The sequence below is a fragment of the Delphinapterus leucas genome, chromosome 16 (assembly GCF_059928025.1).
Source record: "Delphinapterus leucas isolate spDelLeu-1000000601 "Yukka" chromosome 16, BTC_Dleu_Yukka2, whole genome shotgun sequence".
NCBI lineage: Eukaryota > Metazoa > Chordata > Mammalia > Artiodactyla > Monodontidae > Delphinapterus > Delphinapterus leucas.
The window spans coordinates 4,593,377-4,619,888 of record NC_143144.1 but is presented as its reverse complement, the minus strand read 5'-3'; the positions used below and the strand labels follow the sequence as shown (position 1 = coordinate 4,619,888).

At 45.7% G+C, this 26,512-nt stretch overlaps 1 protein-coding gene across 2 annotated transcripts in view; it reads left to right on the top strand.

Moving 5' to 3' along the window:
* The window catches only part of ABCB10 (ATP binding cassette subfamily B member 10), a 31,491-nt gene extending 5,488 nt beyond the window's left edge, over positions 1–26,003 (top strand). The window contains exons 2-13 of one of the 2 annotated variants that reach the window (XM_022553120.3): positions 2,229–2,429; positions 3,204–3,406; positions 6,812–6,946; positions 7,706–7,852; positions 8,845–8,980; positions 14,424–14,519; positions 15,724–15,933; positions 17,811–17,890; positions 19,042–19,222; positions 21,722–21,765; positions 23,518–23,552; positions 24,015–26,003. In XM_022553120.3, the coding sequence (XP_022408828.1) occupies positions 2,229–2,429; positions 3,204–3,406; positions 6,812–6,946; positions 7,706–7,852; positions 8,845–8,980; positions 14,424–14,519; positions 15,724–15,933; positions 17,811–17,890; positions 19,042–19,222; positions 21,722–21,765; positions 23,518–23,552; positions 24,015–24,246 (1,700 nt within the window). In that variant the 3' untranslated portion in view covers positions 24,247–26,003. The remainder of the gene's footprint in view (positions 1–2,228; positions 2,430–3,203; positions 3,407–6,811; positions 6,947–7,705; positions 7,853–8,844; positions 8,981–14,423; positions 14,520–15,723; positions 15,934–17,810; positions 17,891–19,041; positions 19,223–21,721; positions 21,766–23,517; positions 23,553–24,014) is intronic. The other variant, XM_089897378.1, reaches the window with a different exon arrangement.
* The last annotated feature ends 509 nt before the right edge of the window (positions 26,004–26,512 follow it).

Genomic DNA, 26,512 nt, shown 5'->3' with positions numbered 1-26,512 from the left:
CTCGCCAGGCCCCTGCTTTCTGGAGCAGCCCGTTTGCCACGACCGTGCCCTGCAGAACCCGAGCTACACTTGCCTCCTACACACTTCGGGCTTCCAGTCCCTCTGAGCACTGTCATCAGGAACACGGCGATTTGAAAAAAGACCCCGGGTCTTAAAGCAGAAGGAAATGGCCCTTGGCTAGGTTCACGTTATGCAGTTCGGTTGTGATAAAAGGGGTTTTCAGCTAGTCACATGGGCTTTCTGGCTCTGGTAAAGGAGTCATTGCCACACACGGACTTCCTGAGCCACCAGATCTTACGATTCTCTTTAGGCTGTTGTCGAAATCTGATACGCTTTCATGCCTCCTTTGCCAAAGTTCAGTTTATTTGTTCATTCATCCAACAAATATTTATTGAGCTTTTCCTATATACCTGTCCCTGTAGGCAGTGGGGATACAACAGTGAACAAAACAGACAGAAATCTTTTATCCTACTGGAGAGAGACAGTAGACAAGTGAAGCGTTGGGAAGTGCTGGGAGGAGAATGGAGGGCGAGGCTGCTGTGTTTGGGTCTGTATTAACAGATAGGACTGCAGAGCAGGCCTCCTTGAGGGGAGGCCATTAGAAGACCCCCAGGAGGGGAGAGAGTGTGTGCAATGTTCCCGACTTAAGTCAGACTCACGTTCCTCCTAGAGCTCTGTTTGCCAACTGAACAACCGGTTCACACTGAGTTCGTTCTCTACTCTTTTTATTAAGGTTTCGTGAAAGTAAAGCCTTTCACTGAAGTGTGAGCATTAGGCAAGACACAGATAGAGAAGCTGTTTGCAGGGTGTTGGCAGCGCCCATTCCCCAGGGCTCAACCCACATTGTGTCCACTTGGGGTTCTCGCCATTGATTCTCCAGTGATGGAGCTAGCTGGGCCCCAAGCGGGACCAAACTCAGAAGGTGCACAGTGGCACGCGCCCTGCCCCAGTCACTTCATGCCACTCTTCAGAAGGAACCTCTGTTACTTGTTTCTTGTTACTCTCCTGGAGATATTCTGTGCATTCATGAACTTGAAAATCAACAAGCAAAAAAGTGCCACAGATGTTAACATCTGTGTCCTGGGCTTTTTCACTAACAGTGTATCTTGGTGGATGGCTTCATGTCGCTTCGTATAGACTCACCTCGTTCTTTTTAACGACTGCATAATATTTATAAAATAAATGCTCCATAATTGATTTAACTTTTCTCCATTAATGAACGTTTAGGATATTTTGAATCTTTTGCTGGGATAAGCAATGTCATAATGAACACCCTTGAGTGTACATTTTTTGCATACACATATGGGAGTGTATCTGTAAGTTAGAATCTTAGAGATAGAATTGGTGGATGAAAGGGAATGTGCATTTATGTTTTGACTGATAAGATCACATCGCTCTGCCATTGCAACTGTACCAGTTTGCACACCCACTAACAGTGTAAATGCTTCTTTTCCCACAGCTTTACCAACACCATGCTGTCAAACTCTTTGATCTTTGCCAGTCATTAGATGAAAGTGTAGTGTAAATTTGCATTCCTCTTATTAGGAATGTTGTTATCTGATACATGTTGTTCCTAATTGGATTTTCTCAATATTTTCTTTTCTGAAAAGATACTGTGCCCTGTGTCTTTTTTGTTTTTAAGGCGTGTGAACAGTTGTGTTCTTACATGTTTTATTATCATGCTCATACTCTGGTACTTTATTTCCCAGAGCAATAATATTAAGAAGGAACGTATCACATGTGTAATGGCTGCCCATAACTGCTTTCCAAAGGTTCAAGTGTTTTGAAATATTAGACATAATCAAGAGCTTTACCTGCATAGTTTGATCTTCAAGCTAAGATACAGTTAGATGCCAGGAAATAACAGTGTATAGCACGAATGTAGGAAAAATATCATCTCGGGAGGGAGGCTAGAACGGATTTTTGTGGTTAGCTGTCAGTTACTCCTGGGGAAGAAGAGAGCAGCAGACCAGGGTAAAGCAAAAGCCGTCTTGTCTGGGTACTTGGGGACGATCAGTGCCCTTACAGTCATCCTGCCTGATCTGGCCCCAGAAACTACTCGGTTCTTCCCTTTAGTCAGGGGTCCAGGAGCTAAAGGGAGGAGACTCCCAGCGTCTGAGAGCATCACATGCTCTGAAAAGTTTATTCGGGAAAGAAGCATGATGAACTCAGCACCCTGCCCCTTGGACGAGGCACCGATGAACCGGAGAGTTGCTTGTGTTTTCCAGCTGCAGTTGGGTTTCTGACGGTGTCCAGTGTCATCACCATGTCCGCCCCCTTCTTCCTGGGGAAGATAATCGACGTCATTTACACAAACCCCTCTGCGGACTACAGCTCCAGCCTGACCCGCCTCTGCCTGGCGCTCGGCGGCGTGTTCCTGTGCGGCGCCGCGGCCAACGCCGTCCGCGTCTACCTCATGCAGACGTCAGGTGCCACGACCCACCTCCTGGGCCACATGGGGTGGGGGTTGGGGGGGCGGATCTCGTGGGTTCCCTGTGCTCCGGCCCCCATGTTGTCCTCTCTTCCTCCACCGCGTGGGGGACAGGGCCAACACTGGGCTGGGGATTGTTGTAGATCATGTGCTCTGTGCTCAACCGGCCTCTCCCGTGAATTGGAGCGCAGTCGCCTGTGTGCCTTCCGGGAGGTTTGAGTGAGGCGGCCGCGGAAGCCGGGATGTGCCCCGCGCTGTGCCGCCCCTGCAGGCGGAGCCGGGCGATAGTGGTCGGTGTCACTGTGAGGCCTGCTTGTTAGTAGGCGGTGACACCACAGTGACGCTAGAGCCCGGGACACCCGACTCCGAGTCGGTTGCTGGCCATTTAGCTGATGAAATACTCTGTAGATAAGTAACCAGTTCTTGCCATTCGAAGTTAAATCCAGGAAAGGATTGCGAAGGAGAAGCAAAATTAGCTTTTGAGAAGTTAAGGTCGTAAAACTTCTCTGTAAGTTATACTTTACGAAAGTCTCTTGGTCACATTCTGTTTACCGCTGTATCCTGTCCTCGGCATTCTCGGGCTGTGGGCACCGAGAGGAGATCGGTGCTGGTCGCCAGCACGTGCCGGTCAGTGCGCCCGGGCTCCCACCGCACCCGAGCCGGTGCAGACAGGCCTCCGGGGCTGCGGCTCAGAAGAGGCGCCGACCTCGGGCCGCGCAGCTGCGTGTTAGCGGCTGAGCCCAAGCCGACGCCACTGCTCTTTGCCTTGCAGGTCAGCGCATCGTGAATAGGTTGAGAGCTTCGCTCTTTTCCTCGGTTCTGAAGCAGGAGGTCGCTTTCTTTGACAAGACGCGCACCGGAGAGCTGATCAACCGCCTGTCCTCAGACGCGGCCCTGCTGGGGCGGTCGGTGACCGAGAACCTCTCGGACGGGCTCAGGGCCGGAGCCCAGGCTTCCATTGGCGTTGGCATGATGGTATGTCGGCCCGGCTGATGGGGCGCCCTGCGGCTGGGGCTCGGCCCGCTCGCACCCTCTTCTCAGGCATGAGGTGCGCTCCGTTGAGCTGTTCTCATCGCTGTCGCAGAGGCCGCGGGGACCTGGAGCAGCTGCTTCCTTGGTGGCACCTGCGTGGCTGCCCGGTAGGAATGTAGTGCAGGCCACGTGTGCCAGTGTACATTTTCTAGTAGCCACGTTTTAAAAAGCAAAAAGAGGGAATTACCTGGCGGTCCAGTGGTTAAGACTCGGCGCTTTCACTGCTGTGGGCCCGGGTTCAATCCCTGGTCAGGGAACTGGTACTAAAATCTCACAAGCTGCGTGGTGTGGCCAAAAAAAATTTAAAAAAAAAAAAAAAGCGAAAAGAAAGGTGAGATGAGATTAATCTTAATAATTTTACTTAATATAAACATTATTATCAATTCAACATGTGTTTAATATAAAAATTGTTAGATATTTCAAATTATTTTTTCATATTAAGATTTCAAAATATAGTGTTTTCTTTTATAAATTTATTTTGGGGTCTTAGTTGCTTAGTGCAGGTAGTTGTGGCGAGCGGGGGCTACTCTTTGTTGCGGTGCACGGGCTTCTCATAGCAGTGGCTTCTCTTGTTGCGGAGCATGGGCTCTAGGCGCGCGGGCTTCAGTAGTTGTGGCTCGCGGGCTCAGCAGTTGTGGCTCGCAGGCTCTAGAGCACAGGCTCAGTAGTTGTGGCACACGGGCTTAGCTGCTCCACGGCATGTGGGATCTTCCCGGACCAGGGCTCAGACCCTTGTCCCCTGCATTGGCAGGTGGATTCTTAACCACTGCGCCACCAGGGAAGCCCCCAAAATATAGTGTGTATTTTATACTTACGGAACATCTAAATCTGGATGCTAAATTTTCATTGGGAATACCTGATCTGTATTTAGATTTCATAAAATTTGTGGTTGAAAAAGTATATTAACATACCCAAATTCCCAGACATTCTTAAAACTTTACCAATAACTAAATAGAAATGGAGTATCAGTTTTTAAATTTAAATTTTAATTAAAACTAAATAAAATGTAAGATTTAGTTCCCCAGCACACTGGCCACATTTCAGGTGCTCAGTAGCTGTGAGAGGCTGTCATCTTAGCACAGTTCTAGACCCCTAGAATGAGGACGGTGACTGATCTTTTCTCACAGGTGGGAAAGCTTGGGTTTCTGTCCTGTGTCCCACAGGGCATTCAGTCCAGAGCAGAAGGATATGTTGAGCCTGTAAGATCTGACATACAGAATGGAAGACAGCTTTGAAATCTTATGTATGCCCAGCCAAGAGAGAAGCAAAACTCTGGGAGAAGGGCCCTCCTGAACTAAAGCACCATTTCCAGATATTAATAGTCCAGGGCTCAGGAAGAGCTGGGAACCTCTTTTTGTAGCAGGTGAAGAGAGTCCCAGTGTAGGGCAGGTGGCTCATCAGAGGGAGGGAGCCTTAGTACCTTGAGCTGCATAGCAAAGTACCACATCTGTGGGCTCAAACAACAGAAGCTTATTTCCCATGGTTCTGGAGTCTGGGAGTCCCAGATCAAGGTGCTGACAACGTAGGTTCATTCTGAGGCCTCTTCTCTTGGCTTGTGGGCAGCCATGCTCTCGCTGTGAGCTCCGCTCACAAGGCCTTTCCTCTGTGCTTGTGGGGAGAGAGCTGACTCGCTGGTGTCTCCTCTCTTAAGGACCCGAATCCTATCAGATCAGGGCCCCTGCCCTTATAACCTCATTTTACCTTAACTCCTTCATTAGAGGCTCCATCTCCCCAAGTCCAGCCCCATAGGGGCTAAAGGCATATGAATTTTGGGGGGACACAAACACTCAGCTCATAGCAGGGCCTCATAAGGGTGCATCCCCTGGGACCTGGCCTTTAGCTCTGGAGGAACAGAAGTGTGCTTTGTTTCTCATGGGCTCCCTGGACCCGACTATGGTAAGCCTGCTCCCAAGAACCTAATGATGTCTGTACCATACTGCCAGTTTGGTAATTTACGTTCGGGGGTCTCCCTCCCACCATTAAGATGTGTGTCCTGATACTCGAGCACTCCTTGTATGACAGCATCCTGCGATATTCTTCAGAAGGTTATTTCTAAGCGTGGAACCGGAGCACAGGGAGGGAGGGCTCTGAGCCCGTCCCCAGGGCCTGGGGGGTACCGAGGGATGCTCCTGCCCCCCGTGCAGAGGGCTTGCTTGGGCTGTGCTGAGACCTGCCTGGGTGCCTCGCTGCCCCTGCATGTGTCCTGTGGCCACTGCCATCCCAGCGTCTGCTTGTCTGCTCAGGGTGGGTCGTCCCATGGATCAAGGTGCTGAGCTCATTGCTGCCTCAGGGCCTCTGTGTACTTGCTCTTCCAAGACCACATGACCCTGTGGTTTCTCTCTCCCTCTCTCTCTCTCTCTCTCTCTCTCTCTCTCTCTCTCTCTCTCTCCCTCTCTCCTGTTTGCTCTCCGACTCTCACCTTTGCTGTCCCCTTGGATGAAGCTCCACGTGGGTCAGTTATATCCCAGGTGCCTAGAATAGTGTTCGCTGCATGACGGCATTAGGCAACCAATGAGTAAATAAGTGAATGATTGCATGCTTCGTCCTTTACTTTACATTTCAGTCTGCAGCTTTTCCTCAGCATTTTAGGAGAGCCTTGTACTGATGATACTATTTTATAATTAATAATTTGTCGAAGAGATGCTCGTACCATTTAAAATACAATCACCTAATTGCAGGGTTGGCTACGGGAAAACCCCACTGTGTTACTTCCCCTTCGAGCAACTCCAGTTGTTAGGAGACTCCTCCTTTTGTTGAGTCTAGATCTATCCGACTGCGATTCCAGTCCTCTGAGCCGCGGAAACAGCTCTAACTTGGTTGTTACACCCCCTGCCAAGTCCTCTTTCAAGTCTGTCATATGATGTGGGTATTTTTGGTCTTGCTGCCACCTGAGTCATTTCAGTGAGATACTGCTCAGGTTGTTCAGAGCTCTTGATCTGGACCTGAATGCAGAACTCCTGGTGTGGTCTGGCCAGCGTGGAGCAGAAGGCAGCTTCCTTCCTCTGCTCACATCCTGCCCCCCTTCTCTGTTGGTGAACAGCGTGGCCTGATTTACACAGCACTGGTCCTGCGTGTGCCAGTAGTGGTGCAGCAGTGGAGGGTAAAAGAACCCCACCCTTGCTTCAGCAGCTCTCTGTCGGTCACTCCTGTGTGGCAGGCTGAATATTCATGGGGCTTTGTGAAGATTGAAAATGTTTGAAAAGTTCTACCAAAACTGGATGTACGACTTTGAGACAGCACCTTTAAGCCTGCCTGTTAATTTCAACACACGCACACACTTAGAGCGGGCAGTGAGAATGTCTTGCTACTCTGTGTAACACAATACCTTTTGGCTTTTGTTTTTGACAGTTTTTTGTCTCCCCTAATCTGGCCACTTTTGTTTTGAGTGTGGTGCCTCCAATATCCATCCTTGCTGTGCTTTATGGCCGATACCTACGGAAACTGACCAAAGTCACTCAGGACTCCCTGGCACAAGCCACTCAGGTAAAGGCCCCTCCCTGGTGTGGTCTCCACTTGAATGAACTCAGAGCCGGGGTATCGGTGGGCAGACCCTAAGGGATGTGCTGAAGCTTTTCAAAAAAGTACTTCCTTTTCCTTACATTAGCCCCCCAGATCTTAGCAACACAAAGTACTCTGCCTTCTAGACTAGATTAGTACCCACACCTCAGCGTTGAGCCCACTTGACTGTACATCGTGTGAACTTCTTACTGTCACTATTTCTTATAGGACGAAAAAGCTAATTATATTCTGAAAATAGTTTCTGGATGATACTCTGTCCTTCATTAATTAATAAAGGTAGCTTTGTAATGCTATCCAGTATTGTCTTTTTTAAAAATTAAAAATAACTTATATTTTCATGTTACAAAACCATGCATATTTTGAAACTAAAATTTTGAGAATATAAAGAGAAAAAATAACATGCATAATTCTAGCTCTCAGAATGAATGTTATTAACATTTTGGAGTCTATCCTTTTCATCTATCTTTTTCACTACATAAAATATATTTCTTTATCTATCTACCTACCTTCCCATTTATCTCTTTATCTACCTATATATATGATGTGTCTATGTATAGATATGTATTTGTTTCCAAAAACAGGATTGTTTATCATATACTCTGCTTTGTAATCTATTTTTGACTTAGTTGCGTATCATGAGCAGCTTTCTATTGATAGTATCTTAAAAATGAGAACCACATTTTAATTTTGCCTCCCTCGAAATATATGTATTATTTCTCCCAGCTAGCTGAGGAACGTATTGGAAATATAAGAACTGTTCGAGCTTTTGGGAAAGAAATGACTGAGATAGAGAAATACACCAGCAAAGTGGACCATGTGATGCAGTTAGCAAGGAAAGAGGCATTTGCTCGGGCTGGTTTCTTTGGAGCAGTAAGTAGATCATTTTGGAAAGAGTGAAAAGGGTAGACGTTATGATTGGGAGGGGTTTTTATTCTGTGAATCTTGCCATACATAGAAAACGCTTCTCCCTCAAGAGTAAGAATTACCATCCTTAAAATATTTTTGTGAAGGAGGAGGAAAACAAGTAAATGTAATTAAAGGAAAGGTGGTGAGACCAAGACAGTGTGGGATTGGGCACTGATTCTCAGAGTGTGGTTCAGACCAGGCATGTCAGCTTCACCTGGGAACTGGTTAGGCACGCAGATTCTCAGCTCCACTCAGGATGTCCTGAATTGGAAACTCTTGGGATGGGGCTGGCAATCCGTGATTTAGCCCCAGGTCATTCTGATGCAGGCAGTTTGAGACCCACTGAGGATTAACCAAAATAATCTCAGTGTATTTCAAGAAGGAAGTATAAGAAAATTGATCACGTTGATCACAATGAACTCGGGTAGGACACCGAACTAGAAAATCACCATGATGGCAAATTCATAATATGTTCAAACATATTAGAACGTTAGAGGTGATTCAGTAACAGCTGTGACTTAACAGATAGGAAGGCCCAAGGAGGCAGCGCTTACAGAGACCACACACCTAACGCAGGTCAGGGCAGGTGAGCAAGATGCAGGGCTCTAGCTTCTCAGTGCAGCCTGCCCAGCCCATCACGGTACAGTGTACTGATTTCCTCCAGTTAGGGAAGGCCTCCTTACTATCATTTTTCTCCTTTGCAAATTGATTAGACTGAGTAAAATAGGAATCTGACGGGTGACTTAGTGTTTAGGTTTCTGTGTTAATGAGATTACTTCCTTCAATATTGTGATATTTCAAAAGTATTTTTAAATTCAGATTAAAACTTATTTAGTATTTTGGAAAAATCTTGCTTGATGGTGAAATGCATAAAGGGAATTATAGGCCATGTGAATGCTTTTTGCATTTGGCGACTTTAGTTCCCACCTGACTTCTGTGTTTTCTTCCCTTGACAGACCGGGCTCTCTGGGAACCTGATCGTGCTTTCCGTCCTGTACAAAGGAGGACTGCTGATGGGCAGTGCCCACATGACAGTGGGTGAACTCTCTTCCTTCCTAATGTATGCTTTCTGGGTTGGATTAAGCATTGGAGGTATATAATTTAAATAGGCTTGGGGATTTACAAATCAAAAATAGGGTTATAGTTTCTGAAATGAAAACTTAACTTTCCCATTACTCCACCTCTCATCAATTAACTAACTGCAAAAACCTCTCCTAGAATGTTACTCCAACTTGACTTTGAAAGAAAGAGCAAAGATACAAGTGGGATCCTCCCTGGGGTCTGGAATTTCCAGGGTTTTGCAGGCCCCCCGTAGCTGGTGGAGCTCCGGGTCTCACTGGAGCTCTTTCCAGCTGCATGTAGGGCAGCCTGTTCCCTTTCACCGTAGGATGGATGCTGGGGAGGAAGGGTGGTGTGAACAGGCATGTACAGGAACCCCCGTCCTCTGGTGGTGATGCTTCCATGATGGGCAAGTCACTGGTGGGGAGTAAAGTTCCTTCTGTACAAAGTCAGCCATGTTCAAAACTAGTGAACAATCACAAACATAAGCGATAAAGTACATGAAGCACAGTTGCTTGCTTTTGTCAAGAGTCTCTCAGATGAGCTTTCATCGTCTACTTCTGGGTGAAGGGAAGCAAGACCCATGGAGTCTGCGAGGTTTTCTCTTCCGTAGCTTTCCTGAGGCCCCAGCCAACTGGGAGCAGATGATTCCCTGCTTTTTGTTTTCCTTCTTCTCTTTGAAAAGAGATGGAAAGGTTCGATAAACACTGAAGCCTGGTTCAAGGAGCTCAGGTATCCCATGGGGGTCACCTCAGCCCGACACTCTTGTTGTTTTCAGGGTTGTTTTCTGCTGGTTAAAGGTATAGGCTTTTCCTTAGACATCTGCAGGCAAGTGAGGATGTGTTTTGGACCGAGATTTCTAGAGACCCCTTTAAAAATAGCATTTTAGTGCCTCTGGCTGGTCTTGAAGACAAACCTGATCAAGACACTTCTGGGTGCTGAGAGACTTGGGATGCGAGAGGGCCAGTTCAGGAGGACAGAGCAATGACAGTGTTTCTCTTTTCTCTCCGTCTCTTGGGTTGGGCCTGTCGGGCTATAGGCTCGCACACCTGTGTGGGTGGGTTCCTTTCAGCCTTTTGTCCCACCTCAGAGCGGACTTGTCTGCCGCCACCTTCCCTCTCTGTGGCCTTCCTGTGCACGGTCCACGCTTGACCGCTGTCAGCTTTCCTCCTGCCCCTCCCCCAATCTTGCGTTTTCTGCCACATTTGTCTTGATCTTTCTTAGTCCCTCTGCTGACACCTCCTTTTTTCCATAGTACTTGACCTGATAGACACTACCTCTGTTTTGGGGTGTTCTGCTGCCCTATCTTTTGTCCCAGGTTCATAGCTGTGTCTTGCACAGAAATTGGTTGGAAACACAGTTCTCGTCCCCTGGGAGTCAGTTACCTCCCCTGGTCACAGATGTGCTGCTGAGGCTTTGTCTGTGCTTGAGATTTCGGGGGGCTCGGCCTCCTGAGCCACAGGCCACCCCACGGCTCTGGTTGATGGTTCCTGCCGTCTGGAGGTGGAGAGAGGAGTGAAGTGTGGGCGGGACTGTAGGGACCTGTTACAGGTTGAGTTGGGTTTTAAATGTTTTTGTGAAGCTCACTGTTTAGAGTGATTCTGTAATGAATCTGCAATCAAGAAATCCTGTTTTATTTATTAAATAAATCAGAATTTTTATATGTTGGTTCCTGCTTAGAATAGATTTTACTGAAAAATAAAAAAACCCACAGTAAATTCTACATATATTTTCTGTTGTGAGAGGGTCAGAGGTGCTATTTGAAGGAAAACATGCTTGTTTCTTTTATACCAGAGAAGGCTCTTACATCTTCCTATCAAACCCAATATCTTTTTTTCTTACATTTTTATTGAGGTGAAATTCACGTAACACAAACTTACTCATTTTTAAATGTACAGCTCAGTGGCATTTAGTACATTCACAGTGTTGTGCAACCCCTACCTCTGTTTAGTTCCAAAGTATTTTCCTCACCTCGAAGAAAAGCCCATACTCATCAAGCAGTCTATACCCCCCTCCCCAGCCCCTAGCAACCAGTTTGCTTCCTATCTGTATGTATTTACTTATTCCGGATATTTCACGTGAATGGAATTATATGGTTTGTGGCCTTGTGTGTTTGGCTTCTTTCCCTTCGCATGTTTTCAAAGTTCACCCACACTGTAGCATGTACTTCATTCCTTTTTGTGGTTGAATAATATTCGATTGTATGGATAGACCACATTTTGTTTATCCAGGGCCATTTTGTCTTCGGCAACCACTGATTTTTTTACTGTCTCCACAGTTTTGCCTTTTCCAGATGTCGTGTTGTTGAAATCACGCAGTGTGGAGCCTTTGCACCTTTGCTTCCTTCACTTAGTAGTAGGCATTGAAGGTCCCTGCATGTCTTCTCATGGCTCAATAGCTCTTTTCTTTTTAATGTTGTCTGGATGGACCACAGTTTATCCATTGAAAGGACATCTTTGTTGCTTCCAAGTTTTGGCAATTATGAATAAAGCTGCTGTAGACATTTGTGTGCCGGTTTTTGTGTGGATATAAGTTTTCATCTCCTTTGAGTAAACACGAAGGAGCACGATTGCTAGATTGCATACGGTAACAGTATGTTTAGTGTTGTGAGAAATCGCCAGACATTCTTCCAAAGTGGCTGCACCACTGTGCACTCCCACCAGTCCAGAATGGGAGTTCCTGTTGCTCCACGTCCTCACCAGCATTTGGTGGTGTTAGGACTTCGGATTTTTGCTGTTCTGATAGATTCGTTGTTGTCATAATTTGCTTTTTTCCCTGGTGACGTGATGCAGAGTATCCTTTTATATATTTATCTGCCGTGGGTGTATCTTCTTTGGTGAGATGTCTGTTTGTCCATTTTTTAATTGGCTGTTTGTTTTCTTATTGTTGAGTTTTAAGAATTCTTTGTATACAATAGTCTCCCCTTATCCTCGGTTTCACTTTCTGTAGTTTCAGTTACTTGTGGTCAACTGCAGTCTGAAAATATTAAATGGAAAATTCCAGAAATAAGTCATAAATTTTAAATTGCACACCATTCTGAGTAGCATGATGAAATCTCACGCTGTCCTGCCTCCTGCCTGGGACATGGGCCATCCCTTTGTCCAGCGCATCCCACCCGTTAGTCTTTTGGTAGCCGTCTCAGTGATCAGATGCACTGTGTAGTACTGCAGTGCTTGTATTGACGTGACTCCTGTTTCACTTAATAATGGCCCCAAATTGCAAGAGTGGTGATGCTGGCAATTCAGATATGCCAAAGAGAAGCCATGAAGTGCTTCCTTTAAGTGAAAGGGTGAAAGTTCTTGATTTCTTAAAGAAAGAGAAAAAATCATATGCTGAGGTTACTGAGATCTATGGTAAGAATGAGTCTTCTGGTCATGAAATTGTGAAGAAGGGAAAAGAAATTCATGCTGGTGTTGCTGTCCCACCTCAAACTGCAAAAGTTACACCACACTGCTTAGTTAAGTTGGAAAAGGCATTTAATTTGTACAAGATACTTTGAGAGAGACCATGTTCACATGACTTGTTACAGTATATTGTTATAATTCTATTTTATTATTAATGTTACTCTCTTACTTTATAAATTAAACTTTATCTTAAGTATGTGTATGTAGGAAAAAAATACAATTGACCCTTGAACAACACGGGTTTGAACTGTGAGAGTCCACTTATACAGATTTTTTTTCAATAAATACGTACTGTAGTACTACACAATCCACGGATGCAGTTACAGAGGGCCTGCTACAAAGTTATACATGGATTTTCACATGCGAGGGGGTTGGCGCCCCTAACCCCTGTGTTGCTCAAGGGTCAGCTGTAGTATATATGGGGCACCACGGTTTCAGGCATCCATGGGGGTTTTGGAACGTATCCCCCGCGGATAAGGGGGAACTACTGTATTTTGGATACCAGTCCTTTGTCAGATGTGTCTTTTGCAAATAATTTCTCTCAGACTGTGGCCCATCTTCTCATTCTCTTGACAGTGTCCTTCACAGAGCAGAAGTTTTTAATTTTAATGAACTCTAACTTCCTTATTTTTTTCTTTCGTGGATTGTGCTTTTGATATGATACTTAAAAAGTCATTGCTGAACACAAGGTCATATATGTTTTTCTCTTATGTTATCTTCTCAGAGTTTTATAGTTTGGCGTTTTACGTTTAGACCACTTTGAGTTAATTTTTGTGAAAGGTGTAAGGTCTGTGTCCTGAATCTTTTTTTGCACATGGATGTCTGGTTGTTCCAGCACCATTTGTTGAAAAGTCTACCCTTTCTTCATTGAATTGCATTTGCTCATTTGTCAAAGATCAACTGACTATATGTATGTGGCTCTGTTTCTGACCAATGCACTCTTAATTTAACCTGAAGGTTTTAATCCACCGTATCTTGTATAAATAACCGTATACCTTAGACAGAATATTTGAATTGCATTTTTTCAGCATCCTTACTGAGGGAAAGTGTTACAAGTATATGTTCTGGCAGTTGACATGGAATGTACTTGGAGTTTAAATCATTAATTAAATCATAGTTCAAAGGTGGCTTTAAGAAGAGTATGGAGGCTTCCCTGGTGGCGCAGTGGTTGAGAGTCCGCCTGCCGATGCAGGGGACACGGGTTCGTACCCTGGTCCGGGAGGATCCCACATGCCGCGGAGCGGCTGGGCCCCTGAGCCATGGCCGCTGAGCCTGCGCGTCCGGAGCCTGTGCTCTACAACGGGAGAGGACACAACAGTGAGAGACCCGCGTACCGCAAAAAAAAAAAAGAAGAGGTTGGAGTATTTAACATTGCCAAATTTCTTTTCAGTTTTTAGCCTGGTAAAGGTTGTATTTGTTGAGTGTCTGAAAGGAGGGTTTGATTATGTGGATATGTCTTTTAAATGAATATTGGGGTACCGTAAGTTCCTTATAAGTATGGGATAAGCATTATATTTTATTTATATTGCTATGTTTTTGAGTAGGTAGACTTTTATGTAACATTGTGATTTGTTTTTTGTTTTTTTTTTGCGGTATGCGGGCCTCTCACTGTCGTGGCCTCTCCCGTTGCGGAGCACAGGCTCTGGACACACAGGCTCAGCGGCCACGGCTCACGGGCGCAGCCGCTCCGCAGCCTGTGGGATCTTCCCGGACCGGGGCACGAACCCGTGTCCCCTGCATCGGCAGGTGGGCTCTCAACCACTGCGCCACCAGGGAAGCCCTAACATTGTGATTTTAATTCAGTGGTTGATTAGTATGACTATATGTATTTATAAATTCCCTGATCTGACCAAACATTAAATCCTTATTAGAAATAATGAAATTGGAGAAGGAGAAACTGAAGGAACACAAGGGTATGAGACTGAGGGAACTCTGATGGATTCCCAGGTAGCTGCTTCAAATCAGATTCTGTATTAACAGCAGGTTGTGGTCACTGTTCCCAGAGGTGCGGGAGTAGCAGAGGGCCATTTCCTGGTACCAGTGATAGACGTGTGCCTTTGCTTCTCGCCCAGGTCTGAGCTCCTTCTACTCAGAGCTGATGAAGGGCCTGGGTGCCGGGGGCCGCCTCTGGGAGCTCCTCGAGAGAGAGCCGGAGCTTCCTTTCAATGGTGGGTCTGAAATGGGTTTGCTCCTCTTGGCTGGGATTAAACAAATGTGGTTTCGGACCGTGACACCAGCTGCCTGCCCCACTTGGGATGGATGAGCTGGAGCGGGACGCTGTCCCTTGCATGTGGCAGGGACAGGGCCGTCAGCGGGGTGGGCGGTGAGGAAGCACAGCTGCTGGGCGCTGTCCTGGGGCCCCAGGGCGTCCCTGAAGGCGTGGGGACTGACCACAAAGTGTGCAGCCACTGTTTACCTCCCTGCAGGCGATTTGCTACCACAGACAGCAGGGTAGAAGAGAGTGCAGCTCAGGGGTGCAGATAGGAAGGGCCCGGCCAGTGCCCAGACTCGTCTCCCTTGGTGCTTTTGACGTTTGTGTGGGCAGGGGGAGGGAGGCAGGAAGAGGGCTCACCCGTATAAAAGCCTCTGAGTTGCCTGTCTTCGGGCGTGGGGTGGAGGGTGCTGGTGCTAATTGGCTGGAGCTGTCTCCTTCATCAGCGGCTTCCCGGGAAGCCGGTGCTCGGGGCCGCTGTGCGGCCTGGGCCAGCCAGCCAGGGGTCGGGGGACGGGGCTGGGCGCGGCAGCCACTGCCAGCTGCTCGCTGATCCCTAGGTACTGGCAGCTGGCCCCAGGTCAGCAGTGAACGCCCAGTATTCTCCACTGTGACAGGCTGGGAGAGACTGAGCCCCTTCTCCCAAGTCAGGAGCAAGGTTACACAGGACAGAGCAGACCTCTGAGCCCCTCTAGCTCCGGGGCTGTTGTGCAGCGCCCGCCTGTTCATCATCCTCTGAAAACATTGATTTAGAGAAGGTGAGGTAAACCCTAGACAAGGGAACCGCAGAGGCGGCATACAGGGAGAAGGCCACTGGGCTCGCCCGGATGGCTCCCGGGCTGGGAGCTCCATCCACGGCTCGGTTGGCACGGGCAGGCTGGCCCCTCTTCACCTCGGCGTCCCGTCAGTAAGACTGGGATGGGGACTTCTACCTCTCAGGGCTGCGAGGCTCCAGCAAGGTGGCGGGCGTATGGTTGTACTGCCGATGCAGAGCGGGTTCAGGGAAGCGCTGGTCGGAGGCCTCCTGACTTGCCCGGGAAGAGCCCAGACTCCAGGACTCGCCATGCTGGGCCGCGTCTGCAGTCAGACAGGTGGGCACTGGGCTCCGCTGTGAGCCTGAGCTTTGCCCTGAGTGATTGGAGCTCCATCTTCCCTTGCAGAGGGGGCCATTTTAAACGAGAAGAGCTTCCAGGGCGCTTTGGAGTTCAAGAACGTGCATTTCGCCTATCCAGCTCGCCCAGAGGTGCCCATATTCCAGGATTTCAGCCTTTCTATCCCAGCAGGATCCATCACAGCGCTGGTTGGCCCAAGTGGTTCTGGCAAATCAACAGTGATTTCTCTCCTGCTGAGGTTGTACGACGCCAGCTCTGGTGAGTGGCTGAGCACATTGTAGGACGGGAGGCCTTTCCTGAGCCCCCAGAGAGGGTCAGGTTACGCAGGGGCCGTGCGGTGCACGAGTTCTGAACACAGAGGGTTTGTTCCCAGGAAGGAAGTCCCAAACAGAGGATTCACTTTTCAGGCTATGGCAGCTCACACAGAGGGCCCATCAGGCACGTTGTATATCTTGTGTTCGCCACTCAGGTCCAGAGTGACTTCCTGAACCCCACCTCCTCATCTCCCGTGTGGTGCTTCCTCCACCGGGAGAGGGGCTCCGAGAAGGTGCCTCGGGGCTGCTGAGCACCACCGGCCATGGCAGCATCATGAGTACGTGCCACTCTGTGCCGGCCCTGAGCTTGTGCAGGAGCCCGGGCTCTCCCTGAAGCCCTGCGGTCCTCCTGCCTAGGGCTGGTGTGCAGACACGGCACGTGGCCGTCACTGATTCACTTCTGGGCCGCTGCTCCATTGAAGCTTGCTTGCAGTAGTAGAGATTTTCTTACGGATTTTTCTCATTCGGGTTTTTTTTTTAAATTTTTAACTGGATTATAGCAGCTTTCAGAGCAAAGAACACATTATTTTACTTCTTTATATCTTTTTAAAATATACAGTTGACCTACAACATATTAGTTTCAGGTGTAGAGCATAATGATTCCATATGTGTATATACTGTGAAATGATTACCACAGCGTGTCGAGTTAACATCCATCACCACACACAGTTACAGAGTTGATATCCTTCTTTGTATCAGAGCTCGGAGAAGATAGTCTGTTTTTGGATTAAGAAAACAATGATGGGGACTTCCCTGGTGGTCTAGTGGCTAAGACTCTGCGCTCCCAATGCAGAGGGCCCAGGTTCGATCCCTGGTCAGGGAACTAGATCGCACATGCATGCTGCAACTGAGAGTCCGCATGCCGCAACTAAGACCCAACGCAGCCAAAGTAAAATTAAATAAATATTAAAAAAAAAAAAAAGAATGGTATTTCTCAGCAAGAAAACAATTGTCAGTATAAAATAAAACCATGAATTTGAAGAGTATGTCTTATGGTCTTTTTGGTTACAACAGTGTGAGAGCTGGTTATGTGCCAGGTAATTATCTGACTCACAGATCTTGACCCACAGAACCACCGAGTGCATTAAAATGGGTATTACTACACTGTTTGCCTCTGGAATCACTACCTTGGTTTACCCTCTACTTGCTGTAAAATTCTGAGTTTAGAAAAATCCTAGTGAGTGGGATACAAATCAAGTCAAAATAATAAGTCTCTAGTTTCTTCATCACGGTGAATAAATCAAGGAGAAAAGCAACTACACTTACGTTCCTGCCTTGTGTAGCCTATAGAACACTTACACTTTTTAAGTCAAGACCTCAGGTTTTTGTAGGTCTATGAAAGTTTACAGCTGGCTTGTATAATGCCACACACCTAACTGAGAAGGAATGGGATTTCTTGTGTTGGTCACTGTCATTGTCATCGGGAAGCATGATTGCGTCCCCTCAAGGTGTAGAGGTAATTCTGTCAGCGGAGGTCACAGAGTTACATCTGAGTGTTGGAACACTCTGCCACCGTGTCAGCGTTAGCTGCAGACAGCAGACTCTCCAGCTGTGCCTACTCGGGAAGGCGAGCTGGATGGATGAGCTAGGTGGGCTTAGTCATCTAACCACTGCAGGGAGATAGTAGGCATGGACAATCCAGAAAAGTCCCTTTTGGCTCTGAAATTCCCTAAAATACGTTGGTTTTAGATTCTGTTTGGAGATTTTGAGTATCTGATCTTTAAAAAACTGAGTCTAGAATTTTCACACCAGAGCCTTTCTGTGTTTACATGAGTCATTGGCCCCATGACCCTCAGTGACTCTTTCCTTCTTCTCTGCAAGGAACGATCAGTCTTGATGGCCGTGACATCCGTCAGCTAAATCCAGTCTGGCTGAGATCCAAGATTGGGACAGTGAGTCAGGTAGGAGGAGAGGGCTCCATTTTTATTACATTTTCTTTTAAAATTGCTTTTGTCATTTGCTTTTTTCTTGGTCTTGAACCTTTCAAAAGAAAAGGAATGGAAGTTTTCTAGATGTATGAAACCAGTCTCCAGGGCAGGTTGTTTAGGTTTGTAAACAGTGCTGTTTCCTGAAGACCTTAAACATTTTAACCACTGGAAGCGTTGACTTTATCAGAAGCTGGGGACTGGCATTACTTTGTAATGCAGATGTAGTCTAGAAGATTGGGGAGAAAGAGATACAACTGCTTAGCTGCTTCTGGCTCTTCCTCAATTCTCATTTTCATTGCTAGCCAGTCTACTGTTTTGCGTAATGGGTTTCAGAGACAAGCAAGCAAAGGCTGTAGCCAGAGCCAGGGTCTCCTTGCAAAGAGGCTGCAGATTTCAAGAACCTTGATGGAATGCGGTGTCTTTGATGAGGCTGTTTTCACAGGACCCCTCGGTGCAGGGGAGTTTTGACACAGCTATTGGTATTTTTATCACCAAGCTTCGTGCACAGCAGGCAAACCCAAGCACCCCGACTGCTGAGCCTCTTCCTCTAATGAGCCTTCCCTCAGCACCACTCCATTGGTGGGGGGCAGCGACGGGGGGCTTGGCTCGGTGGTGCAAGGGTAACGGCAGTGCCACAGCCTTATTAGGGAGGGAGAAAGAAGCTGGGAGTTCATTTGCTTTTTAGCACTATTCCACAGAATAGCTCTGTCCAAATGCCACGTTCCCTCCTGCTCTGTGTGTATATCAAAAAGTGATATAAATGGATTCTCCCATTGCCCTTGGAAGGCAGGCAGCTGGAGAATGCAGACGGGCTCGGGGTCCTCCTCGGGGAGGGGACTTGCATTTACAGAGCGCCTGCTGTGTGCCGGACGCTTGCAGGTGGCTACTGTGGGACCCCGTGTCCTGCAGTGGGGGACCTACAGGTGATAAAGGCAGTCCTGCTTGTGCTAATGCATGAATTTTTTAATCGCCCATGGGGTATATTTATGGAGAATGAACCAGAAAAACAGTATATATTCTCTGGGAACCGTTTAGTGTCTTAGCTGTAAGTATTGTACTAAGCTCCACTGTATTTACTAGACTGTTGCAATTTGCAATAAATACGTTTTATTTCCAATGTGTAGGAACCAATTTTGTTTTCTTGCTCAATTGCGGAGAACATTGCCTATGGTGCAGACGACCCTTCCTCGGTGACGGCCGAGCAGGTAGAGAGAGTGGCTGGTGTAGCCAATGCAGCTGCTTTCATCCGACATTTCCCTCAAGGGTTCAACACTGTGGTTGGAGAAAAGGGCGTTCTCCTCTCAGGTACCTTTTTGTTACCCCTTTGCAGCAAACACTCTCTAAACACTTCCTGTCGCAGTGTTATTTCCTAATTAGGCTCTTGTCCTTAGAGTTTATGAAATTAACCTTTTTCGTTTTCTCACATCTCTTTTGTATGTGGACAACTCCCCAGTTCCTTTCACTTTCTACCCCAGAGATGTTTCCAGATTCCCACTGGTGTCCCATTGGGTAGTACTCAGCCACAGCAGCTTTCTCTCATCCCAGAAAAGATACGTTTTGTAACTCGAGATTCTTGAAAATTGTAGAAAATAAGACAGATACCACGGATGGCAGGATGATTTGTCCAGGGAGGCAGAGACTGCATCAGGGCAGACGTGCAGCTGAAGGGGCTCCTTATTCCTCACTTCGTAGGTTACGTGTAGACCCAGGACTTAAAACTTTTCTGTAAAGGACCAGAGGGTAGATGATTTAGGTTTGTGCGTCACATGTGGTCTCTGTCACAGTCTTACTATTATTTTTTAACGACTCCTTTAAAACATAAAAAGCATTCTCAGCGTGAGGCTGTGCACAGACAGGCCCTGGTCCAGACCTGGCCCAGGTGGAGTCCGCTCTGCCCCGTCCTGGACGAATGGGGGCTCGCAGGGCTGTGGCACCATCTGGCCCATGGTATCGGCTCACCCCGCAGGTCAGATCGCCTTTGGGGGCAGTGTTTCCAGGAGGGAAAGAGAAAACAGTTCTATTGCTTTCAAGTACAGAAGTGGGACCAATGAATAGAGGAGTAAATCTTTGGTGAAACACAGATTTTTTTTTTTTTTATTACAAATATTCAACTGTACTTCCTTTCACGACGAGCTCTGTCACGGGATGTGTGCGAGCAGGGGGTAGAGGCCTCCACGTCAGAGTGAAGCTGCCGGGTTGGGTGGGGGCAGGAGTCCTTCCAGTGCTAAACCGTTTGCTTGAACTTAGACTGCAGACAGTTTAACACAAAAACGTTTTAAGTTTGTTGTGTATGATTTGTTTCAATGATAGGCAGTAGATGAAAAAATGTTTTTTGATAGATTGGGGAAGTTCCGGGGTTTTGATAGATTGGAGAAGTTCCGGGAGTAGAACCACTACTGTGTCGCTGGAACAGACGTGCCCTTGGGCAGGACTCCAGTGTAAGCTGCTGGTGGTGAAATTACCGAGATGGAGGGGTGGGGTTGGGAGCTACCTGTGCTCTGTCCCATGAGCACAGCACCTGCTCGCTTGGAACAGGTGCTGCATGTCCTTCCCTTTGACCAGGATGCTCAAGCTCCATCTCCAGTGAAATAACCAAAGGTCACAGTCTACCCTGGAGGAAGGCCCCCCGTGTGCGCATTGGCACTGGGGTTTTCAGAGCTGACCAGAGCCCTTGCTGGCCGCCCTGCTGACCCACACCAAGCACTCAGACCCCCACCAACCAGAGAACTGGGAAAGGAAGGGTTTTTCCTCCTTCCCTCTTCGTGAGGGTGGGGTTGCCTGGTTGAGGACAGCTTTTAGCAGCACCACCCATTTCAGTTTAAATGATTAACTTGTCTCAGATGAAATAATAAGTAGGTTCAGCCAGTAACATCAACCAAAAAGGAATGTTTTCGTCACCAAAAGTGGAATTGAGTTTCCTAACATGAACTAAGTTGGGAGGAGTGAGTTGAGTCCTGCGCTGAGACTTCACCAGTTATAACTTAGGAGAGCATCCCTGGGGGGAAGGAGAGGGTGGGGTGCAAAAGGGGTGAGGAGGGGAAGTATCATCTGTCCGTCCCTCCCCCTTCCCCCACACCACCCCCTGGCGTTTAGTCGAATTTGAGTTTTACAAAGGGGGCTGGCTAGCATGGTATCGTCTGTCTGTTGCCCCCATTTTCATACACGCGCAAAGTACCGCGTGTGTCGGTCGTTCCCTGGGGCAGGAAAAAGAAAACAGCGTGAGAGTGGAAGTATGGAGTAGTGTTCTGGGCGGACAGTGGAGTTACCAGTCCCAGCTCCTTTCGCTCCTGTCCATCTCACGTACTGCTCTGAAACCTCTAACTTCCTCGAGTTTCCCGTTCGTTTCCTGCTCCAAGAGGTGCCCTCTTGCGGGGCATGGCACGTGTGTGGTTAAAAGCGCACAACACTGTTCAGACCTCGGCTCTGCCACTGACCAGCTGTGAGGCCTCTCACAGGGTATTTGTGCCTCAGCTCTTCACCTGTAAAAAGAGAATCATTATAGGATCTACTTCAAAGGCTTGTTTTTGAGATGAAATGAAATAATACATGTAATGCATTTAGGAAATGCCTGGGACGTAGGAATTCCTCAATGTTAGCCATGATAATAATTATTGTTATTATTAATCTTGAGATAGATGAGGAAACATTATAATATTTAAAACGTAGGTTTCTGTTCTCGCATCTATCTCAACTATGACTGGGAGAAACTACCTTCAAATTGCCACATGGCTCATCAGAAAAGCCTATTACCAAGAATTTTTGTTAAGGCGTTCAATTTTAAAATGTATATATTGTCATTGTCAGGTGGGCAGAAACAGCGAATTGCAATTGCCCGTGCTCTGCTTAAGGTAAGCCGGAAGCCTCTCGGCGGGGGTTGGCATTGTTCTTAATCAGGGACCTTGTAATTTGTAATGTGCAACTTTTCTTCTTCTTCCTTTTTCTTGGGAAGGGGCGGGTGGGTATATGGTTGACAGTTCTGGTGAAAGATGAGTTGGGAATTCCACTGAGTACCTGTGGTCCAAATTTAGCAAGTGTTTCCTGAGTATTAGGAGCCAGAGGGAGAACAGTTTAACACACGGATCTTCCATCAAGAAGCATACAGAACATTTTAACACAAGAATGTCTCTATGTGTGTAACCGAGTCACTTTGCTGTGTAGCAGAGCACAGCATGGTACATCAACTACACTTCAGTACAAAAAATAATAAAATTAAGCATACAGTCTAACTGGTAGAGTAGTGGTTATATCAAAATAATACAAGTATGCTCACCTGTATAATCTGTAATCACCTGCTAAACTGAATGGTACAGACTTGAAATACTTACACAAGGCTCCTGAGAGGAGAGGGAAAAGCTGAAAGTCATAGACATTGTATTTTTTAGGAAATGATGGCCTTCTCCTTTGTTATATAACTATTCTCCTCAGATTTACAGGTGATTTTTTTTAAAAAAAACAGCTTTATTGAAGCATGATTTACATATCATAAACTTGACCAGTTTTAAATGTACTTTTCAGTGACTTTTAGTAAATTTACAGAGTTGTGCACCCATCACACAATCCAATTTTAGAACATTTCTATCACCCTGATACCCTTTTGCAACCTTTCTGCCTTCCCAGCCCCAGCCTGCCACTAATCTACTTTCTGTTTGTCTAGATTTGCCTTTCTGGACATTTCAGATAAATGGAATCAGACAAGATACAGTCTTCTGCTTCCAGCCTCTTTCAGTAGTATAGTTTTTGAGGCTCCTCCATGTTGTAGCCTATATCAGTACTTTATTCCTTTCCATTCCTTTGTATGGACAGACCACAATTTGTTTATCACCCAAGTGTTAATGAACTTCTGGATTGTTTGTGGTTTAGGGCTGTTGTGAATAGCACTGCTCCGAATGAACAGTGCACAAGCTTTTGTGTGGGCGTGTTTTCATTTCTTACGGATGGATTCCTAGACAAAGCTAGAATTTATGTGTTTCTCAGTTCTGTGTGTACTACTCCTGGCTAAACTACAAGCAGGACCTTGAGAGTCTAGACTCCATCTGACTCACTTTAGAGCCCCACTTCATACTGTTGGTTGATTCACCAGCAGGTTAAAGCTGCACTATGAAGAATATCCGATTCATTGATCACTGTGATGATGGTTTTTGTGTGAGATCATGTGATCTCAGACACTTATGAGTTTGTTTTTCTTCTTTTGTAGCAGCTTTATTGTGATAGAATTCACACACTCTACAGTTCACCCATGGAAAGCGTACAGTTCAGTGTTAGCGTATTCAGAGTTGTGCATCCATCACCATAATCAATTTTAGAACATTTTCATCACCCCCAAAATAGCATCCACACACCACCCTGCCTATTTCCCCATTGACCCCAGTCCCAGGTAACGACTCTGCCCCTGCAGAGCTGCCTGTTGTGGACATTTCCTCTAAGTGGAATCGCACACGAGGTGGACTTCTGTGTCTGGTTCCTCTCGCTCAGCAGAGTGTTTTCAAGGGTCATCCATGTTGTATCACGTATCAGCACTTTATTTCGTTTTATTACTGAGAGTTTGTGTTTTTCTAATAAAATTATGTTTTCTTTTCCTTTTAATGTTTTTCCTTCTTCAGAATCCCAGAATTCTTCTCCTAGATGAAGCAACCAGGTGAGGCTATCTTAATGTGTAATTGGATTAAACCAAATTCTTCCTCTATCACAAACTTTTATTCTGTACTTCAAGTGATACGGCTGAGAATGCCTTACACTTTAAAGTCACGGGGTCTGAATTAATCATGACAGTTGGGAGGCAGTGAGCAGGCCGAGTCATGAGTTGAGGGTTCTAGTTTCAATTCAGACATTTGTGATGAATCCCTGATCACCAATCAGCAACTGTGCAAAATGCTTTTAACTTACATGGCAGTAGTTCTATGGAGATCAAGGGTCCAAAGCTGCTTTTTTTTATAGTAACTTTATAATATAAAATACAGTTGACCCAAGAAGTTGCAATTTTGATCATAGTGAAAATTGGCTGCTAATGAGGGGCCAGTGTACATGTACCAGGAAATACACACGTGAACAGTGTGCGTGGCCCTGACGTCTTTGCTTTCCTGTGGGCTCTCCTATTCAGTGCACTGGATGCTGAAAACGAGTACCTCGTTCAGCAAGCTCTGGATCGACTGATGGAAGGAAGGACGGTGTTCATCATCGCCCATCGTCTGTCCACCATTAAGAATGCCAATATGGTAGCTGTCCTTGACCGGGGGAAGATCACCGAGTGTGGGAAACACGAAGAACTGCTTTCGAAACCAGATGGGATATACAGGAAATTAATGAATAAACAGAGTTTTATTTCAGCATAAAGAAGCAATTATTGGTAAACTTAATATGAGACACTTTAAATCAAAGCAGCACTGCAGGAAAAACATTTTTTAAAAACCCAGGCTGTATGAAATCTGTAAATCATACTTCAAGTTATTTGAAATCTGCCAATTTTTTCCAAAGATTGTAAAATATTGTTTTGAGATCGACCTGTTCTCAAGACCTTTTTATTCAGAGTTTTAATAATTGTAACTTTCTAAGTGTCCAGTTCACTGAAGTTATTTTCAGGTTTTGTACTTTTATCTTGGACTATTTTGATTAATATAGCCTGGCACCTCACTTTCTTTTATCTGCTGTTATAAATTGAAGCTATTGTCAAATGACAACTTTTAAAAGGGAATTATAAATAAAGAGCCTAATTATTTTAGGCCATTTTACCAATCACTGTGTAATCTCTTGGTAGTACTCTACCTACTTTGGGTATCATTGTACCAGGTAGCATAATAGAAGGTGAAAATCTAACCCTTTATTTTATCCTGATAATCTCATAAAGCAAACCTGACATATATATATATATATATATATATATATATATATATGTGTGTGTGTATCTATATATATGTGTGTATCTATATATATATGTATATATATGTGTGTGTGTGTATATATATATACACACACACAAATAGTTAACATCACATGGCAAGGAGGGATCATGTATGTTCCCCATCTCCTCTCTTCAGAGGTGTGAAAGTTCAGGGACATGTGTTCCTCTGGGCTGAGACTGTGTTTGGATGTGTGCATTTTCAACATTTTTGGCACATGAGAGAACCTGATGAGTTGTGAAAAGGGAAGAGGCCCCATCCTTTGAATATGAGAACTTCTGATTTCATTATTTACATATTTGTTTCTGTGAATTTGGGAAGCCAAGAAGGATGTAAAAATGAATTTTACACTTATGTTGTCTGAGGCATGTATCTTGAAAATTATCTTTTAAGAGTTTATAATTCCTAGCCAAATTTTACAGCTTTTTATCAGTTACTTAGTTTTGAAATTTCATTCAATGAGGCTAAATTCCAAAATTATTAATATAACTAATGTTCAACCTTAAAACATTTGAAGGAAGCTTATATGTTCTTGCTATTCTGCAGAAGATCAAGAAAGCTTAAGAGCTTTTCACTCTTCTGAAAAGAGGACATAACTAACCATCTTTCTTTTATTTGTGGTTATGGTTTTATTCACCTAAATTTCTGAAAATTCCTCAAGCAATGCTGACGCCATTGGATTTGTCGTATTTCATATCGGCACCATTAATTTGCTGTTGCCTCAAGAAAAAGTACTTTTCTACATTGATAATGCCAGAACCTAAGAAGTAACAATGTTGATGTGATTAAAATGGAAGTTTCCTCGTGTCCTAAGTATTGATTAGTTTCCTGATTATACTGGAAGAAACCACTATTTCACGATAAGCATGGAGTATTACATTTATTCTACCTAAGGGAATTTATTAATGAATAAAATGAATTCAGTGAATGAATGAACTCAGTGTTCTTTGAATTAGTAAACAGTACATCTGTGACAGTAATTTTAAGCTTTACTTGTTTTCTTCATGGTTTACTACTATGGTATAGTTCTCAGAAAGATACAATCACAAGGTTGGATCTGAGGGAAATCTCTTTGTGCCATGGAAATATTTACAAAATTGAATTTGATCATTACATTTTATTTTCTTATACAATGTGTTAATTGTGTCTTGGGTAACATTTTATGTCGTGGATTAAAATTGAAGCACATTACATTTATTGTGCACTTTATTTCTATTATTATTACAGATGCAGCTTGTCACTTGCCACTCACTGATACGGTTTTGATATGAGTCTGCAAGCAGTTGATTTACTATGCAGTCAAACCTCTCTGCTAAGGATAATCTGTATCTGCAGCCGCTCCCCAGCACTAGCATCACCACCTCAGCTCCACCTCAGATCACCAGGCATTAGATTCTCATAAGGAATGCGCAACCTAGATCCCTCGCATGCGCAGTAGGGTTCGAACTCCTGTGAGAATCTAATGCTGCCGCTGATCTGACAGGAGGCGGAGCTCAGGTGGTAATGCAAGCGATGGGGAGCGGCTGTAAATACAGATGAAGCTTCGCTCGCTCACCCACCCTTCACCTCCTGCTGTGCGGCCTGGTTCCTAACAGGCCACGGACTGCTAGCGGTCCGTGCCCTGGGGTTGGGGACCCCTGATATAGAAGATAAGCAAAAAGAAGTTTAAATCACATGAAAGTCTCCACGTGAAGATAAAATG